The 20,560-nt window shown below is 37.9% G+C and overlaps 1 protein-coding gene across 6 annotated transcripts in view; it reads left to right on the top strand.

Moving 5' to 3' along the window:
* Positions 1-20,560, top strand: part of SORCS2 (sortilin related VPS10 domain containing receptor 2) — a 535,446-nt gene that overhangs the window by 289,012 nt on the left and 225,874 nt on the right. For all 6 annotated transcript variants that reach the window (XM_058023757.1, XM_058023756.1, XM_058023755.1 and 3 more), the window contains exon 3: positions 14,106-14,205. In XM_058023757.1, coding sequence (XP_057879740.1) covers positions 14,106-14,205 — 100 coding nt within the window. The remainder of the gene's footprint in view (positions 1-14,105; positions 14,206-20,560) is intronic.

The following is a 20,560-nucleotide window of genomic DNA, read 5'->3' as shown; positions in this document are numbered from 1 at the left end:
TTCAATTTTAATGCTTTATTGAGACAAATCCAAAAGTTTCTCTGACCTTTTGTAGTATTTGGGGGAATATGAAACATCTGAAGCTCAGTTGGTTTGAATGCATATTTATTTATCTATGTAAAATATGCAAAATATTAGAAGAATCTGAGACAGATCCAAAAACTACAACAAAGAAAATAATTATCAACTTTAAGTGCTAATCAAAATGCTATCCACACATAGCTGCTGATAGCCCATATGTGGCCAATGCAAATAGGGACGTGATGTGACTGTTCCTTGTTATGCTAGATTAGTCAGTTCCTGGAGGCACACTACTTATATAGAGGACAATTTCTGTGGGATTTGATGGGTCATCTGATTAACATATTTTGTATTATTCTTACTAATCTCGTGCAGTAGAAGAGATGAATTTCCAAGCAGGTAAATAAAGAGAGTGCGACTATATTCACACACAGAATATTCTTATAATATATTCTTATTCTTATTCTCCCCTTGGAAGGGGGACAAAAGGATCTTCAAGTTCAACTCTTAAGTGAGTGGCCCATACAGGCGTCGAAGCCACAACTTTGGACTCTGCTCTAAATTGGAACAAAAGATCACTTTTCTTTCTGAGACAATTATGCAGTTATGCAGCAATGCAAATATTTAGGAAACACAAAACAAAAATATTGCCGTATGCAGTTTTTTAATGTAATAATGATAATGAAGAAAGGAAAGCATTAGCACTTGAAAATATTTCCATCCTCCATCACACTCCTTTTTGTGACTCTGAAGTGCAGAAATGCTGGCTCATGTTAGTGATAGAAAAATTCAGTTCTGTACATTGTACATCATGATGAAAAAGCAAACCAGCTTTGAGGCTGCTTCTCACACTTGCCCAGAGCTTGCTCATTGAGAGCTAAGAAAAAGCTTTTTAGGTTCTGGAACTATTTCTGGAAAGTATTTTGCATCTGTCTTCATCTCATGTAATGTGGCCTGTCTTGGTCTCAAAACATAATGTTCCTCAGTCCAAAGAAACAAAACCAAACCAATAAAAAACCGTAGTTTAATGGTTTTACTTGTCTTTAACTATAAAGTAGAAGAATGAAATTTGTGTCTCTTTCTTAAAGTACATTACAGGTGACCCTACTGTCCAAACTCATTTATAATTATTATAAGATCTTTTCAGAATCGAGATGTGCTGACATCCCGTCTTTAATGCTCTTGTAAATCCTGAAGTAAACAAATTTCAAAGACACTTGACTGGTACTGTAAAGACAAGGTCAAAGGGTTGAATGACACATTCTCCTCGTACAATAAGACTACCTATCAATCAGTTTTACTAGCAAATTCTTAATAAAGAGGAGAGATCAGAACATGACAAAAGTATATCTGGGAAAATATATGTGCAAGATGTCCATTTTGGTATCCTTGGAATAGTAGCTAATGATGAACAACCATTACATGCAACCTGGAAATATGGTTGTCTCCTGTAGGAGAAAGTATTCTGCAGTTTATTACTTCTGAAAATTAGAAATAGCAAAAATCTATTATGTTAAAGTGGTCTCAACTTTTTAAGTAACTAAACTTAAATGTGTACTGAACACATTTAAGTAACTAAAAGAAGTAAGATGATTAAGTTTAATTTAAGAATTATAATGTTTTAGTGTTGGTAATGCATGGAGGGTAATTTACAGGCATTAAAAATTATTTATTTCAAGTACTGCATTCACTGATGATGCATTTGGCAAATACATGCTCAGAAGGTAGGTAAGTTTTTTCTTTCAATATGCTGAAAGATTTTGGCATTTTTTAGCATGCCCCAAAAATGTGTCACTATCTTTCATTTCCCTAAATTTTCTGTAGAACTTTTTCTATGGGGTTAAATGTTAGACATAGGTTAATAAATGGTAATGTTAAATAGAGCCAGTCTCCCACTTTAATAGTAGGACACAGTCTAAAGTTAGACAGATGGCTCTGGAAGAAAGAAATTCCCTTTGCCTACTAAGCAAATATATAAAAACAACAAAATTGTGACTTGAATATCTCATTGTTATTAGCAAGAATATTAAAAATCAGAAAAAATATAAAATGCCTGTATGATAAAGCACTTCAGGTGATTCAGCAATCAAGGAATTATGTGTGTCTTTAAGATATATATATATATGATTATAATGAGAGTCTGTCTCAGTAAAAAGAAAACAATTCATACCTGGAGATCCAGTCTGATCCAGTCTGCATTCAAGATACATTTACATATAAATTTACACATATTTATATTACACTTAAATTTATACACATTTATATACATAAATGTATCTTGTGTGGTGAATTTGGCAGTGCTGAGTTAATGGTTCATTGGTTGATAATCCTGGAGGTCCTTTCCAACGTAAATGATTCTATGATTTTATGAGAAGGAGAGCAGATAGCACTCTGGTTTTCCATGGGATATTCCACAGATGTAGGGCAGTAGGCATTGAGTGACTCCTTCTCACCACCTTACTGTTGGTTTTCTCAGTGATAGCTGGAGTCTGGATTTCTTTGAAAAAACTGCCCTGAAGTGGAAATGATTTGGAAATAAGAAGAGCAAATGTATCTTGGTCTCTTCCCAAATGCTGGCATGTTGAGTTTTAATTCTCTGATGTAAAATCAAGCTGGTTTCCAAGTAATGTGTAAAAGGTATTTAATAAAACATGTTTGGTGGGACTAGTGGCTAGAATTTGGAATCTGTGCATTTATTTGTGGAGTAGTTGTGTCATGCTGAACTTTCACTGTGAACTGTAGTCTTGACCGCATACACCAAAGGTTTGCCAAAGCTTTCATAGGGTAAATTCCCCAAAGTGGGCGTTTAGAGTGGAACCAACAACAGCAGAAAAGGATAAAAAAAGCTTTCCTTGGGCAAATCTGGTTTTTTCTCTTTATTTTAGCTTGACTGCTTTGGGCAGTTGAATAAGACTGCGCTATATGACTGCAAAATGACATTTAGATAAAATGCTTTTGTGCCACTTCAAATGTAGAGTTTGGGATACAGCTATAATTTCAGACTTCACATCCAAAGATTATGCAAGCTCTGTGTTGTAAGCACTTTTCTCATCAGTAAATGTGAAGGTTTCTTTTGTTAGCTTAATCCACAGTGCTGCCAGTTAGTAACTTCTTTGGAACAAGCACACTCCAAGCAGAATTCAGTTCTGCTGAACATAAAGCAAAATAACAAAGCTTTTGGTTTTAGTTTATGAAGTTGTGGATTCCCCAGCAAATATGCAGTGAATTCCTCCTATGACTTGGTGATGCTTTAATTGTGTTGGTTTTCTACAGAAAATTACTTTTGATGCACAGTATCTTCAGCAAAGTCAAATAATGTAATTTAACTTCCAGTAAGTGCAGAATCACAAGTTGAGTGATGTTGGAAGGGACCTCTTTGACATCATTGAATCCAGCCCAGTGATCTAGATCTTGTCCAGTTGACTTTTGAGTATCTCTAAGGATGGAGATATGTCAAGGTCCATGGGCAGCCTGCGGTAAAAAAAAAAAAAAAAGAAAAAGAAAAAATTTTCTTATGTTTAAACAGAGTTTGATATATTTCAGTTTTTGTCCATTGCCTCTTAGCTTGTCACTGAGCACTGCCAAGAAGATTCTGGCTCCATCTTTATACACTCACATCAATTATTTATATACATTGATAAGGTCTCTCCTGAGCCTTTTCAGTTCTCTCAGCCTTGCTCTTTGTGATACATGCTCCAGTTTCTAATCACCTCTGTGGCTTTTTGCTGGGTGTACTCCAGCATGTCTGTGCCTCTCCTTCTGAGGGGCCACAATGCTACACCACATCACTGCAGTGTATCTCAGCACTGCTGAGTGGGAAGGTTTCACCTCCCTTGGCCTGCTGGAAATGCTCTTCCTAATTCAGCTTGAGACACTGTAAGCAGCCTTTGATGCAATTGCACTTTGTTGGCTTAGGTTTGATTTGATGTCCACCATAACCTCCAGGGCTTTTTGTGCCAAGCTGCTTTCCAGCCTGTTGCCCTCCAGTACATACTGATGTGTGGGGTTATTTCTTCCCAGACACCTCAACAGCCTCAGAGCTGCATCTGCTACAGGCACCTCCATCTGAGCTTGAGTAGTAGGTGATAGGGGAAGCAGGAAAACAGGTAATAACCTTCATTCCTACAAAAAAACCTCCTTTTTAGACACTGGGTCACTTTTTTCTCTTCCTAGTCTCCTTTAATGTCAGACAAGAATGTGATTGAAGTTTTCAGCTCCTTCAGTGCTTTGAGTTATTTTGGGTGCTGAGAACTATTCTTATTCTGTGGGGGTTGTTTTAACTTGCATTTGAAATTACATGTCAGTAATTTACAGTGGACCAGGCTTCTGTTAGAGGCAGTTAGTCATCACCAAGTGAATGGATGTATTAGCATGTCACCGTGGTATATATCAACCTCCTCTCCCATAAAGCACAGTGGCAGCTGTAAATACACTCTTAGTGCAGCTTTCTTTTAAGAAAATAGATCTAGCAAGGCATGTATTCAGAAGATCCTTTCTACCAAGGATCATTGCATTACTGTTTTATTTTTGGAATGTTCATTAACATGGTGTGGAGGCACCATGGGTCCATGTGGAGGTGTTAATGGCCATAAAATTGGCTGCTTCCTGTACTTGTTTCTATGAAGTGTGATCTTAGTTTGGAAACTCCTGTGTAAATGCGTGTATTTGTCTTAGGATTCTGTTTCCTAGCAAGCCATGACACAGTGCAAAATGTGCTGCAATTGCTGTGGCTGGCCCTCTTAACCTGTCAGCATAATTTATGGCAACACTTCCCGACACCTTCTGCTGCTAATGGTCTCTCAGAGTCCTGCAGAAAAGGCTAGTTCTGCCTCCTAATTTTAAAAGCCATGATGGTGGCACTGCTTGTCTCTTTTCTGGATCTATTTTGGATTTATGTCTGGCCAAGGGTTTGAAAGAGCTGCTATTAAAGCAGAAACATCTGCTGGGGCTTTATGTGCTGCTGGCTTGCCAAGTTCAACAGGAGGCCAAACTACAGCTGATGGGCTCAGCCCTCCACAGGTGTCACTGCAGTTACAGGAGAATGACTGTAAGGGAAATTGGGCTGCTGAAAGCTCTAAAAAAATAAATAAATAAGTAAATAAAACCCCTTAGCAACTGTAGAATGTTGTTAGGGGATTATGGTTGGGTTGATTAGCTAATAGCAGAAACAAACCTTGCTGAAGTGGTTGTGAGTACCTCAATTCCCTGGTGCCCCTGATTGATGCAGCCCCTGAGATGTGCCTCCTCCCATTCCTACCAGCTTCCCATCATGTTCTGCACGCTGCCAGCTCAGGCAGCACAGTCACTCAGTGATTTTAAACCTATTAGGAAAACCTGATTTTGTTTAACTATCTGAATGTTTTCATGATTCAGGCACATCATGACAATCGTTTGTGGGCAGTCATGGGTGAGGCAGATGATTGTTTTGACATGGACTGTTTTTGAAGGAGAGGAATTCAAAACAATGCTTTAAAATTCCTTGTAAAGGGTTTGTTCTGATGCTGTTTTAGTAACTTGAAATAATCACTCCTTTGACACTGGGCACATGGGAACTCACATCTTGGATGAACTTGAGCTGCATCTGAGCACTGACCAGCCTCCATCCCAGATATGTACTTGCAGTTTCAGAGAAGCATTCCAGAAAACTCACAACAGGCAACAGTGGGTCTCTGATAACATTTCCAGAGTCTATTTTTCTATATTTACTTGTTTAGGATTGTTATTTGTTTTAAAAATGTCCAGTTACTCCCTTAGTTTTGCCAAGCATTTGGATTCAGGATGCAGAATAGCACACTCAAATTACTGACAAAACTTCAGTTGACTTCATTTACCTTTTTATAAAGTGCTACACCTGGCCATATAGTTCATTTTCCCTCTCACCTCCCCTACAGCAATCATAAAATGGAGATCAGCACATCAGCAGGAAAAGCTAAAACTACAATTGGAGTTAAAGAAAAGTTGTGCTTATTGAAGAGTGGGTAGAAGACTGTTATAGTTGTCAGAGCCCATTGCTAGAGGAATAGATAATTCCATGTGAATGTGCATATGCAATTTATTAAATTATTATCAGTTCTTTTTAAATTTAATAGATGTTCCTATTTCAACTAGTTTTATCCAGTGATTACAAGAAAATTTGCTGTTCTGGTCAGAAAGCACAAGGCTAGATTCTCTCATATGTCCCAACATGTTTCTTGCCTTCCAAGAAGCTGCCTGACTGAGAATAAAGTTGTTTCAGAAATATTTCAGCTGTGTTTAGTGGTTTAAATAAAAAGCCTGGGCTATGGGAAATGCCTAGCATTTTTCCATGGTGGAAAATTTTAATGTTCCTTGCAAACCTCAAGAAAATATTCTTGAACCATCTCCTTTCCCCAAAGAACACAAATATGTGAGATAAGAAATGATTCCTTTGTAATTACTCATTTCCCTTCACAACACTCATAAAGGAGAAATCATACTGGAAGTGATATATGTATGGTTCCACTTCTGGCAATATGGTTAGTAAGCATAATTTTGGAAAATTGCATTTTAGCAACAAAGACTTTTTTTTCCTAAACTAAAAAACCCCAAACACAAAATATGCCACCAAAACCAAACCCAACCTTTTTTTTTTTTTTTTTCCAAAGATAGTTGCCTAAATAGGTGTAAGGAAACTAGTACTATGTAGGAAATATTAATTTGTTTTGTAGGTAATAACTGAATAGTTAACCAAATAGTTAAGTCTCTCAAATGCTCCATAATACACTCCATTCCTTGCTAATGCAGTGCTGGACTTGCAGCTGCTGAAACTGAATCTACACAGGGCTGTTTCTTATGAGAAATGCCTGCATACTAACTGCTGGTTACACAATACATCCAATTCAGTAATGAAAGTGTGGTAAGAAATTGATCTTTCCCTATTTTCCACAATTTCATTTTTGTTTTTTACTCCCTCATGTAGGTCACTGGAACTGTTTGTGGGAAGGAACTTAAACAGCATTCCTGAAATGATCCAAGAGCAGGACTTTAAAACTGTTAATTTGACTGTGAATTGTTTCAATAAGTTTGTTTTTAACAGGAACAAATGACTGGGATTGAATGATTGTGGGGGAATTTTTAATTTTCCCCCAAGCAAATTAAAAATTCTTGGTGCCCCTTAAGGGCAGCATGATCCAGCACATGCCCCAGCTCTTCCGTGGCTGCAAAGCTAAGGAAGAAATAACCCAGAGCTTTTACTTTTTTGCAAAAATAAGACATAACCCTGTCTTGCTGGCTGTGTCTTGTCTGCTTTGTCACTGTGACACTGCTTGTTTCATGCTTGAGTGGATTCATCACAAGGATGTGTGTAGTGCGAGCGTGGCTACAGGCTGTACCTTCCGAGACGTGCTGTCAGCGAGTGCTGTTGTTGGTGATGGAATTAATGCACCAAGGCAGTAGCTTCAGAATAGGTGTCTAACCTAAACTAACACTTTCTGAGAGGGTAGGAGATGGCTGCAGCTAATAGAAGCTAATGTGATGTTTTGTCAGCCTGTAGAATATAAAAGCTAATTGTTGCAGCTGTGCAGCAAAGTAATGAGGAGCTTGAAAATGTAACTGATAAGCAGAGTGATTATAGGCTAATGAGCAGGATGTTTGTGCTATATTGAAGGACTAATGAAGGGCTGCAAAAGATAACTGCTATGGTATACAGTGAGATATGCAGAGTGGGAATGTTTAAATACAGCACAGGAAGATATGTAGTAGATACTAAAGACACAAGGCTGCTAACTATTGGAGTTTGAGCATGAGTGTTGTGTTCATTGTGCAGATGAAGCAATTAACCAAAACCAGTACCTGATAAATGCATGACAGAAGATACTAGTAAGGGAAGAAATGATACTGTACATAAATACACGTTGTATAATTCACATATCTCTATCAAGTAACACCCCCATCTGTACAAAGAGCTCTGTTTATCACCATCCATGTTGTCTCATAAGAAAACATGAATGGTTCCTGTACTTGTACGAAGCATTGGGTCTAGACAGCTCTGAGATAGGGTAGTTCCTGAAAAACGTGGACTCAGAACATTTTCTTCAAAGGTAATTGCAATATCAGGGTAGGAGATTGTAGCCTGGCACGCCAGTCTGGGGCCCAGTCAGGCTTGGTACCATGTGGTGTCAGAGGACCGGGCTGTGTGCGTTGCGAAATAAGGTCATGTCTTATTCGTCACTCTGACATTAGCAGCCAGAGCTCCTGAGGAGACATCTGAGGAGACATCCCTAAAGCCACCTGCCATGGTAATCCTGGCTTTTATTGTTGGCCGCAGAGGACTGGTTTTCCTTCCACTGTGGCTAGTTGAATTGGATATGTTTAAAGCTTTGAATAAAAGCCCAGTTCTAGAACATGCGATGTTTATGATCCTTCTTGAGTCTTCACTTGATGCAAATGCAGTCTTTTGGGTTCTTTTATTTTTTTTGCCCATGGAATTTTTGAGGTCAGCAATTTACAATCATTAACACTTGTAATTATTGGAAGGAGTCTCTATAACTGTATGAGTACAAAATTTCAAGTTGCACCATGTTCTGTACACAGCAGGGCATTACAGAACAGGTCACTACAACTAAAAAGGCATCACCAACAGCCTTTAAAAAATCTGTATTATCAGATATGTGATCAATATATGATATCAATAATTGATAAGTGAAAACAGGACATGTTAATCTCTAGTGGTTTTGGAAAAGTAGGTAAACCCTCTATTGCCTAAATATGAAGTTGCTAAAATATTTCATGTTACCTCTAGCCTGTGCCATTGATTCTTTTGTGTAAAACTGGATTAAGGAAGAAGCATTTCTATTTTTTTGGTTTTGGGAGGGAAAATGTGTAATTTCCAAAAGGCTCAATTTTCTGGAAAGTAGAGAGAGAGGTATTTCCAAAAAATACTCCAGCAAAACTGATAGCTGATTATTAATCTGTTAATTGGATTGCTGGGTGTTAATTGGATTGCTAGGGGTCCTATACTTCTACAGTCTTTGAAGAAACTTTCATCCACATGAATTCCTCAATATATGAATTGGGTGTTGGAATTCAATGTTACAATATGTTTGTTCTCTGAAGAAAGGCTTTGGGGCTTTTGAGGCTTTTGGTTTTGTTTGAAAGGATTTTATGAGGCTAACCAAAGCCTCTGCAATTTCCAAATTGGACATGTAAAATCCTTTGAAGGCTTCTGTGCTATTTAAGTGAAGATGATGAGTTAGTTTTCCGCTTCTTTAATGATGCTCCTCTGGTTTCTTCCCTTTCAGTAGGCTTGTCCTGGTATTTGTTGCTGGAACCTGTGATGTATCTGTTTTAGATACTCCATCAGCCAGTTCTTCATTACTCTGCTGTAGTTATCTGTTTTCCTTACACACATTTGAGGTGTAGTCAACAGTGTTGTCTCTATTATTCAGATGAGGGACCAGAGCACAAAGGAAATCCTACTGTTAGATGTAAGTCTGTCACCGAGCAGGAATCTAAAATAATTTATCCTGTATTTTAAAAGTTCATGCTGTAAATCTTGGACTGTTCTGCTGACTGAAAGGAGGGGAAGGTGGGAAGACAACATTTGCAATAGAGTCTGGAGAAAATTAAGTGGGAAGCAGTTGAGTGAGTTTTATGTACAGATCCACTCTTCCTTGATTCTCTAATGTGCATCTCAATTGAATCTTTTTTTCAACAATTTCCCAATTATCTAAACCAGCAGATCTTTTGTATTCTTTTCTTCAAGTAGACTTTTTTTAGTTTCACCAGTTAAGTGGTCCAAGAGTCATTTGAAACCTCTTCATTGTTGTCTTCCAGGATTTTAAGTTAATGGAGCTTGTACAATATGACACATTTGACTAGAATGAATCTTGAGTTAGTCTTCAAGAAGAAAAAGTAGAGGAAATCTGATGAACATGTGTGTTAAGTGTTCCAACCATTCTCTTTTGAATGTGTCTCTTCAATTCATTAAAAAGAAAAGGAAGGAAGCATTTTTTTTTTTTGCAGTTGATATGTTCTTTGAGTATTTTATTCCCATTTTATTTGGGAATGCAACTTTCATCTCTAAGAATCTTAATTAACATTTTACTATATTAAATTTTAATTTTTCTTATATATTTTTAAATATCTACTTGTAAATAAAACCTGGAAAAACAACTAACAATGAGCAATGTTGAATCATAGGTGTGAGTCACAGGGGAGAGCTTTATAATGGTAGTGAAGTTCAGAAAGGCAAACATTTGGTTCATGTCTCTTTCAGTATCTGCTAAATTTCTTCTTCTTTCTCAAAATTTCTGTTGGGAGATATCCAGATCCAATGTTTAGGTACTGTTCCAAATTATGTTAGACACAGATTTATTTTACCTCAAATCTAAAAAATTTCTATTTTTGAGGATGAGACCTAAATTTGCACAGAGCTTAGGGGGCTTTGGGAGTTTGATTTCATGAGAATACATTTCTTTACTTGGACGTTTTCCCTCCGATTTTTTTGAGCTTACAATATTAGGCTAAAAGAGCTAATTATGTCTGTGCTGTAATATCATTGTATGATTTTGAGGACTCTTATCTGAACATGCTGTTCTTTCTGTGAGAACTGATTTTTTTCCATAAAGGGATAAAAAAAAAAAAAGGGGAAGACTAGCACATATTACAGCAGAAGTATGTACCTGACTTCAAGAACGCCACAAACTGTCTGGCTCAGGTTGTGTGATGTCTGCATCAGTATGTGAGTAATCATATTGTTCCACCATCCAATGGTTCTGTCACCTGAGTACTGGAAGATGTGTATCCTGTGAATCCTCCACTGAGTTTTGCTCAGTGAAGAAACACCCTTGTAATCTATAACCTATAGTGCACAGATGGATACACAGCAGCAGGAAGCAGCCTGAGTATAGCTTGCTGTTTCCCCTGCAATGTCTCACATAAAGTCAAAATTCTGATTAACTGTGTCCAGATCACTTAGAACTGCAGATCAGACCCTTCTTTACAAAGGCAGTCTGTACACATCTTGTTCCAGTTTATGGAGTTGTGCTGCCACTTCAAATAAGCCATGGTATGGGAGGAAGTTTTACTCTTCTGATCAGGTATATGTGTACCCTCTTTCCATTAAAACCATAAAGGGCTCCTCCTCTCCTCAATTTTGTACAAGTACAAATAAATGTTGAAATATATATTGAAATAGGCGTGCACTGGGATCATAGAATTCATCTTCCCCAACTGTCTGTAGCTTTGTACTGCAATTAAAGGATATTCTGTTCTAGCTGCATGCTTCAAAATGTTAGTTCTTTCTATATCCAATCAGGAACTTCCAAGTTACATCTTAAGTGAAAAAGTTGAGGTGACCTGTTTTCTCTGCATTATAGTAGATTTGGAAAACCAATTATTTTGCACAGTGCCTGCCTTGAATGATGTCCTTGAGCTATGTCCTCTTGTATATAAATGTCTCAAAGAATAGCTGACATTCCTGGGTTCTCTCAAGTGTGGGCTATAGTAAAAAAGATTTGGAAGTCAGAAGACATTCTGACTCTATAGATCCATAGATCTTCTTCCAATCATGTTTTTCCTGTTTAGGCACTTTTCAGGACATACAGTTGCCTATTTTCTCAGGCTGGAACTGGATTTCTTTTTTCCCTTGAAATTGCTAATTTTTACCTGAAAATTTTTTTTGACTGTATAGTTTTATTACATTTGTCTGAAAATACCATACTTAGTGCTCTCATCCTGTTAAAACTTCATTCATTTTTTGCATTCTATCTATAAGTTATGAGAATTAGAAGGGAAAGTTTTGGACTAGAACTTTTTATCTTGGAACTTGCTTATCTTTTTTGGGCTTCCTGCCTGTACTCTTTTCACACATTGACAGAGTTGCCATGGTGTCCTTCGCATGGTGTCACTCTCCAGTGGTCCCATTGTATTAATCCTGGAACTGCCTCTTCAAAGTAAATTGAATCATCTTTAAGGTTCAGAGAATTATTTCAGGATGTTATTACTGGGCTAGCCACTGACCTGATATTCTTCCCTCGAAGAGAATAGACTAGGTTATGTTTTCATTATACCTACTTGTTCTGCGTGGTTTCAGTACATCTGTCTGAAGTTGATATTTTAAGTCTTTGCTTTAATTTCTTTCTGTCAAATACCACTGGCAAATTAGGTGTAGCACTGTCCATCCTATTCCCCTTAGAATTTTAATTAGTTCTGTGCTGAACACTGCAGTTTTATGTGTTTGATATCTACATATTTATTTGTCAAAATCGAATTGCTATGATTCAGTTAATTCTCTAATACATTGCTATATATCTGCAGAGAAAGCAACATTGTGGGGGGAAAAAAATCCCAGATCAATTCTATTCAGATAACACTATAAAACGGCTAAACTCACAGCTTTAGGCTGGAGTTTATAGTGTTTTAGGCCTATAGTTTATAGGCCTGAGTGTCATAGTGTTATGACCAGTTGGGTTGGACCTCTAGCAGAATTAGTATTGGATAAATACTCCACTAAACTGGTGGAGAAGGAAAAAAAGCAAGGTAATCATGAACCTTTCTAGGTATTCCTTAGGACCTGTTTCAGGCATATCACTGTCTGCCCACTATGCCTGCTGATGCCAAAGACATAGAAAGCTGCTCCATGGCAGCAGCTGAAAGTTCCTGGATCTTGTGGAAGGCTGGATTGGTGAAAGCACAGAAGGTGCCTCTGGCTTCATACAACATGCCCTCCAACTTCAGTGACGTTCTGGGTGACACTGGGACATAGGTGGGATGCTCATGGTGGCCTTCTGTGGGCACCAGCCCTTCAGGGAATAACTTGCCTCACATGGCTAGGAGGAGATCACTGGCAGTGGGCTACTTCTCAATGTGTACACACTCACCCAGGGATTTGGTTCTTCTCTGCTCTCTCTTCTTGTACTCCCACAAAGTTCAGCAGTGACTGCCCTGGGTGAGGAGCATGAGGCAGCAGAGCTTGCTGGGGAGCAATGAACAATGTAGAAAGGGACTGTAGGGCAGAAATCACTACACATGCAGTGCAGCGTCACACTGGGTGGCACAGTCTTGTCATGGTTCGCTTGGACAAGAGAGCTTTTGAGTGCTCCCAATTGTTTGAATGATGCAGAGTTAGGACAGAGTACCTTCAGGCCTGCTTGTTATTCCAGGGAGAGAAAAGGGTGTGTAGAGTGGAAGTTCTCACACCAACAACTCTCTGTCCTAGGGTGTGCTTCTCGGTGAAGAAGGGACAAGTGCCTTAGATGTGTCTGAGTCCCTTTCCAAATGCAAAATGGATAACTGTAAATATGGAGAGGGCATGTGGTACAATTTGATCCTAAACAGAACAAGCAAGATTTCATCCAAAGTGATTTAAATTTGGGTGTGACTTGCTTTGAATTTCTCTAACATTTCTTTATATTAACATTTTACTTGTCCATTTTTTTTGTAATTGAAATTGGCAATACAACTGCAGAGCACGGATGCCATTTTTCACTGGCAGCTTTTCAGAAGTATGGAACAAATTCTGCAGAGTGCCCACATTTAAAATACTCATGGAGATGTCTCTGTGACATACTGATGGCCAAGTACTGACTTTCCTTTTTTTAATTGAAAATTCAGTGATCTTCTGAAAAAGAGCTGGAGGAGTGGATGGGATACCTTTATTCAGTACTAATTCTGCTAGAGATCTAATGTGAATCTTCCAGATCTTGGGCCAAATTCTTCTCTTAAGCAACAGCAAGCTCTGAAGTCTTCTTTTTCAGCATAGCTGAGGAGATGCTGTTAGTGCTTGCCAATGAGCCTGTGCTCTTTATAGCTCCTTTTTTCCACCTTGTGGGTGGTGATGGAAAGGTGTACGTGACAGGCTTCTGTCACTGAACAGAAAAAAAACAAACTAGCACTGCAGAGAATTCAAAGTACAGACAGAACTAGCCATTTTTTTCAAACCTAGAATTTAATTTTCTTCATAGTAGTGGGTTTCTTTTAGTAGCTAATGAACACTGAAAAGAGTAAAAGGATAGCAGAGAAGCATTGAAAATGGACAGTTAGTGCACAGAGAGGGGTTTTCTTTGCAGAGTTTCAATGCTGAAGCCTTTAGAAAAGAGCACTTACAGATGTTTGATTTCTTTCAGGTCTTCAGATTTTGGGACATTATACACAAAGTTGAATCTGCAGCCTGGGATTGCCACTGTTATTGACAATTTCTACATTTGTTCCACCAACAAAAAGAAGGTATGTGGCAAAAAACCATTTTTGTAGTGCAGGTGAGATTCTGGGACTATGTAAAGAGTGTTTTACAGGTTTTCACAATAGAGGAAACTTATTTTCATGATGGTGAAGATCACCTTTGTGCATTTGTGACATACAGAAGTGAGATATTTATTGTTCCTGAATAGTACAGACAGAAAAAACTTACCTTGATGGATATGGGAACATTATGAGATCATTGACTTATATGATTCCTGGAAATCAAACTTTCATAGTGTTTTCCATGAAAATGAAAAATGAAATTCTGTAGGTTTTCACACATCCCAATGGATTCTGGGACTAACATTCAAAGTCTTCATCTTTAATGCACAAGGTTCTTTACATGTTCCTTAATATAAAGTATAGGGATTGGGCAGGCTGTCATTGATAATGATGTTTATCCTGTGTAGAACCTTAACTAAATACATTTTAAAAACCCCTCCCCATGAAGCTTTCTTAAGAAATGTTTCTGCATCATTACTAAGAAAGAAAACACTTCTCCTGGAACCTGGAAAGGTTAAGTGGACTTTATAAGTGAGAGCAAAATCAACCCACTGAGTGTATTTACAATGGATGTTCTATTAGAAGCAAAGGAACAATGATTATGGGGAAAAAAATCACAGTAACAGCCCTTCTATGTCTTAAAAGTGCCTGTGATTTAAATGGCAAGAATTGTGAAGTGCAATGTGAAACATAAGCACAGTGGGTCTTTCATGAAATAAGAATTTTCTCTTGATAAGGGCCTTTTAAATCCAGTGTAATACAGAAACACTGATTTCCAGTAGAGGCCTCTGATTGGAAGAACAATGTTTGTTGTGTTTGTCTGTCTGTTTTGCTTAATCAAAAATCAGTAGAAATCTGTAAGGCTGCCTTGATGATTAAGTACATATTGTATTTCTCTTGAACTTGTCACTGGAATTTTGTGGCCAAGCTGTGCTATGTCTGAAATTGGTAATATATTTTTAATCTACTGCAAAGCCAGAAAGTATTATTTTGTTTCTTAAAGTGGAACTGCCAACAAGCACAAAGTTGCTTCAGATTATGTGTTTCAGATATACAATCTACTGGTGGTTTCAAGTCCAAAAGAATAAAACCAAAAATCTTTACCCATCTCAGTTTCTGGAATAAAAGCTAGAAGGATGAGATGGATGAGAGCCCTATGGAGGATCTTTCCCAGCTCAATCAGCTGCAACATCAAAGCCTGCTCAAGCACAAGTGTTCAGTGACAATATGATTGTGCCATTTGTGTGAAAAAATAAACAGCAGTAAGATCACTGCTAAATTTCAAGCCTGAAAAACACACCAGTGTTCACAAGAACCCTCATCTTAATCCTGTCTAAGAAAAATCTATATTCTCCTGAATTTCACAAGTTGAAGTTCTTAGAGATACACACCTGAGGAGCTGAAGCTGTGCTAATCACCAAAGATCAGGAACAGGCCTGCCCTTAACAGGCCACAGCTGTGTCCAATAAGAAGAAGAGTGCTACAAAAGAGTGGGTTGGCTGGGTGAGGAGAGAGTTGGAGTTTGTTGGTTGTGCTGTGAGGTGATGCCCATGAGAAATCACTGGAAAGGTATGGAGCTTTTGAAACAAGATGACAATGCATATCTCCCTGTCTGTCTCTTTCAGCACAGTTGCACTGGGGGGAGTAGAATATTTTGAACTCTGACTTCCTTTTCTGAGCTGAGCAGAAGTCTTAGGTTTTTACTTGTTCTTGATGTTACTTCAGATCATTATGGTATGGGTTTACTTCCACCAGTTCACATCTTTTAAAATGTGCTGAAAATGGAAACTGGAGTGCTGACTGCATGTACTGGAACTGAGTGTGCACTTTGAATTTAAAGCATAAGTAGTCCCATGCTACCACTTAGCATTTAGTGACTGGGAAAATACATGAAAGCAAAGATAAAATACATTTATGGGGATTTTTAATATTTCACAAAGTAAAAAGTGTTCTGTGATTTAATTTCATTTAGCCATTGTTGTCATCTGTGGAAGAACAGATTCTGCACGTTTAAAGCTCATCATTTCCACCTCAGTGTCATCAGGGCATTAACCACACCTGATTTAAGTTCTATAGAATTAGGTATCTGGTCAAGCTCTCTACCTCTACAATTAAAAAAAAAAAAAACAAAAAAACCCCACAACCAAACAAACAAAAAAACCACAACAAAAAAAAAGCAAAAACAAAAACCCAAACAAACAAAAACCAACCAAGTGACCAAAAAAGAAAACACCAAAGGAGAAATATGGGTATCTCCAGGCAGTTCATACTGTTAAAATCATAGTTCTTTGTGAGAATTCAATGAGAATAAGGAGATCTCTGTAACTGACTTTGTGACTGTTGTGGGTTTGAACAGAATCAAACTGTGGCTTCCTACAAAGACATACAAAGAGATGGGTCATGGTTTAACCCCAGCTGGCAATTAAGTACCACAGTGCTCTTGGCTCATTTCATCCACCAGTTCCCTCAGGGCATGTGGATTCCTCTCATCAAGTCCCATGGACCTGTGCACCTTCACGTTCCTTAGATGGTCTCAAACCTGTTCTCCTCTACCATGGCAAGTTCTTCATTCTCCCAGTCCCAGCCTTTGCCTTCTTTGATTGGGATGGTGTGGCTAGAGCTCTCATGGACCAAGAAACAGATTATTTGTTTTGAAATGCAATTAAATGAAATAACTGCTAGAAGGCTCCAGTCTAGCTCTTGGGCTGACATCATTTTTACAGTTCATAGCTTCCACTATACCAGCTCCTTGGAGTGGCTTAGGCTTTCACTCAACTTGCTCCACTCTGTGAGCTGCAATCATACCAGAGAGAGCAATGGACTTCTAAGTGAGCTTTATACAGTAAATGTGAAATAGTTCTGGAAATCTTCTGTGAATGACTCTAATTTTCATTTTCTTAAGATATACTGAAAATGATGTAGCTGATTAAAAAGTGCATTAGCAAAAAGTACAACAGCACCCTTTTCACATAGTACTATGTGGAAAAAGGATTGTATAAAAACCCCCACAAGGTTATAAGGTGAAATATAGGAATGTTGGGGACTGAATAAGCTGGAGGAAGTATGGAAATCATCTATAAACCTCACTATATTCATTCAAAAAGTGGCACATTCCATTTTGCTTTGGAAATGTGCCATAGCCTTCTATGAACAAGCTGTGGTGAGTACTGTAGGCCTAAGTTAAGAATCTGGAAGGAGTTGTATCAAGGTCACGTCCACACAATCTTTTGCCAGTTGTGGTAAATTCATTCTCTCTGTGTCTTTTTCTGGCTGAAGGCAGCAGAACTCAAATGCAGAAATTGTGTTGCTGCAGTTACCAGAGGACTGAAGCTATGAAACCAAGTTTTGACAAGAAATTATGGTAAATCTCTGAAGATAGAGCTTTAGAGGGCTTTGTTTGTTGCTCTGAATGGACCTTTCTGATGAAATGATGGGATGGAGGTGTGAACTGTGACTGTATTGTTTGTGAGGCAGAGTTGAATTGCAGTCAGCAGCTGCACAAGTAGAAAACATTTTGACCTACCTGCAAATGACCAAGTAGGAACATAGATCATCACCCTAAATGCCATGAAACAGCAGAGTAATAGGCAAGGTCACACTCTAATTAAGAGTTTATGCTTCCTAAGGATGCATTAACATTTGGTTTGCATTCTGTCTGGTTTTAGTGTAGCATAAACCAGCAGCTAAAGACACTGATATGGTTTTGGAAAGCTGTAGACTAGTGAAGGGGAGTTCTGCTATGTAAGCTCTCTGATGCTAACTTCTCCATTTGAAGCACTTTTTCATTGATCTGTGTTATAAAATAGCTTTTCCTTCTGCAGTCTTGAGGGGTTGTGCAGTGATAAGGGATGTCCCTGCACTTTAAACAACAGAATTTATGCAATTATCTCCTTTTCAGTAATTAGCACATGCTGATAGCATCAAATGGTGCAGGAAATCCATCATATACCATGTGCAGGAAATAACTTGCTTTGTGTTCTCTGTTTTCCAAACCAACATTTTAATTGTGACTTGGAAGTGTGATGTGTGTGGTTTAGAGTATGGGATTAAGACTTCCATAGTGTCAATCTGGAATCAGGTGAACAAAGCAAATTCTTTCTACAGAAGAAAAAATTTAGCAGAATTTAATTTCACTAAGCTAAATTATCAATAAAATATTTAACTTTTTTTGGAGCATATATGCTGTTGGATGTAGAAATTACATATTTGATTTTATGTAGTGTTGTTGGGGAGGAGTTGAATGAACACACTGATTTCTTTTTTTTTTTCCCCTCACATCCAGTGCATATTTTAATTTTAATTCATGCTAATGCAATTGGTGCATCCACCCTTCCATTTATATGCTTTTGGAAAACCTGCAGCTATAAGCAGTTTATATTCAGGCTTTTGATATTAAGAGAAAACAAGTATTGATTGTGATACACTAACTTATTAGTTAAATGAGTTGAACACTTACATTTCCCAGCTGTCACAATAACCAATAACTGCAAATTTTTTCAAAAATGAAAGACAAGGTGACAAACATATTCTTGCTTGCCAAACAAGGCAGAACACTTAAGATAGTAATAAGGATGTAGGCTTTTTTTATACACTATTTTAACTCCTGATGATTTAAATAGTATGAATTCTACTTTGCAGAAGAGTATTTGCCAGAACTATAAAAGCACTTCCCAAGATGCAGTTGTTTTGAGCGATGTTTGTAAGCACTTACAGGTAAATACAGTCCTACATAATTTTGACATTTGTCTTTCAGAGCAGAACAATTGGTTGTGGAATTTGTCAAAGTGCAGTATGATTACATTCACTTGTAAGGAATAATTCTACTCAAATATCAGTTTCCTTAGAGACCACAGTAGAACATCTCCAAATATAGAGAGCAGAATTATCTAACACTTTTACTAGTAGTCCGGTAAGGGGTATTCCTTTCAATAAGATGAGTAGTTACTTGAGGAACACTTCCCTGTGAAATTACAGAATATGAGTTTTTATGTGGAGATCTCTACCATGATGTGTTCTTGCCTTATAAGCAGTGTCACCATTCCATTTTATTCCAGTGATGCACCATCAGAGCACTAATGTGACCTGACTGCATCATTTTGCTTAAGGCTTAAGTCCATGACTGTTCAGTTTGTGTTCAGGTATTCTAGATACTACCAGAAATATGCCCAATAATTGACTCTTTTTTCCCCCCACCCATACTTTGCTAGTTGGTAGATTGCTGTGAGAGGCAGTCCTGGGCAGGAATCCCAGGTTTTATTCATACACAATTGATGACCAGTTGCTTCGTTGACAACCCCAAAGCTGCTAAATGCAAGTGGAACTCAATAGGTTAAAACAGTCAGAGCTTTCATTGAGCTGTTAGCTGAAGTCACAGCCCACAGCAGAGGTTCATGCAGCACTACCAAGCCCATGACATATATGGGGAGGATTTGATGGATGCTGTTTGATGGGGTGTGACTATGTATATGTGGAAAAAATAGGATAAAGCTTTGAGAAACAGAGTGGAACTGTTGAAAATTAAAGCTGTGGATGAAACAATGGCTTGGGATCTGGCTATTAAAGAAGTATTTGAGTTATTTACTGGCTAAATGGAGGGTAGGAGTCATAGCTTTCCAGCTGGACTGATTTCTGCTATGGTTGAGAAACCAGGGCTTTTTCACAGTTTGTATGTAAACAGGGCTGCATAAAAAATATATAACTCCTATGTCATTGTCATATTCTAACTCCTTGTAACCCTTTAAATAAGTGGAAGGTAGGAGCAGTGTTACTGCTCTATTTGAGAATATCCTTTCTCCTAACCAGTAGATTATGTATGCATTTTCCTACAGTGTGACAGAGAAAGGTTTAGTTTTGTTTCCATCAAAACTCTTTCGGTGCATTTCTCCATTCTGTTCTTGTATGTGCAAAGCTAGAAGGAATCCCCAGCTCTTGTTGATCATCACAGATTTGTCTTTGAATACCCTTTTGAATGCATGTCTACTAAAACATTGAACCATGCAAGCTGAAAGTGCCTCTGACATTTTTGTGTCAATTCTACTCTCTTGGAACCAATAAATATTCTACAGTCCAGTACCTGAAATACACTGTCATTAAAGGATGCAATTGATATTACCAAAAAAAGAAAACAACCCACAAAAATCAGCCAACAAACCTGGCTAACAATACAAGTGAACAGCAGAATGCCATGACCATGTAGGGTTCCCATGGTAGGTAGATATGTAGGATAATTGCTCATCAAGGTAGGTGGTGTGCTGCATGCTTGAACATTCTTTATTATTCTATCCTAGAATTCATTTGATGCTTAGAGATCTCAATTTAAGTTTTTGAAACTGACCTT

Source organism: Melospiza georgiana, chromosome 5, assembly GCF_028018845.1.
Source record: "Melospiza georgiana isolate bMelGeo1 chromosome 5, bMelGeo1.pri, whole genome shotgun sequence".
Taxonomy (NCBI): domain Eukaryota; kingdom Metazoa; phylum Chordata; class Aves; order Passeriformes; family Passerellidae; genus Melospiza; species Melospiza georgiana.
The sequence above is the reverse complement of the archived record's forward strand: the minus strand, read 5'-3'. Positions and strand labels throughout refer to the sequence as shown.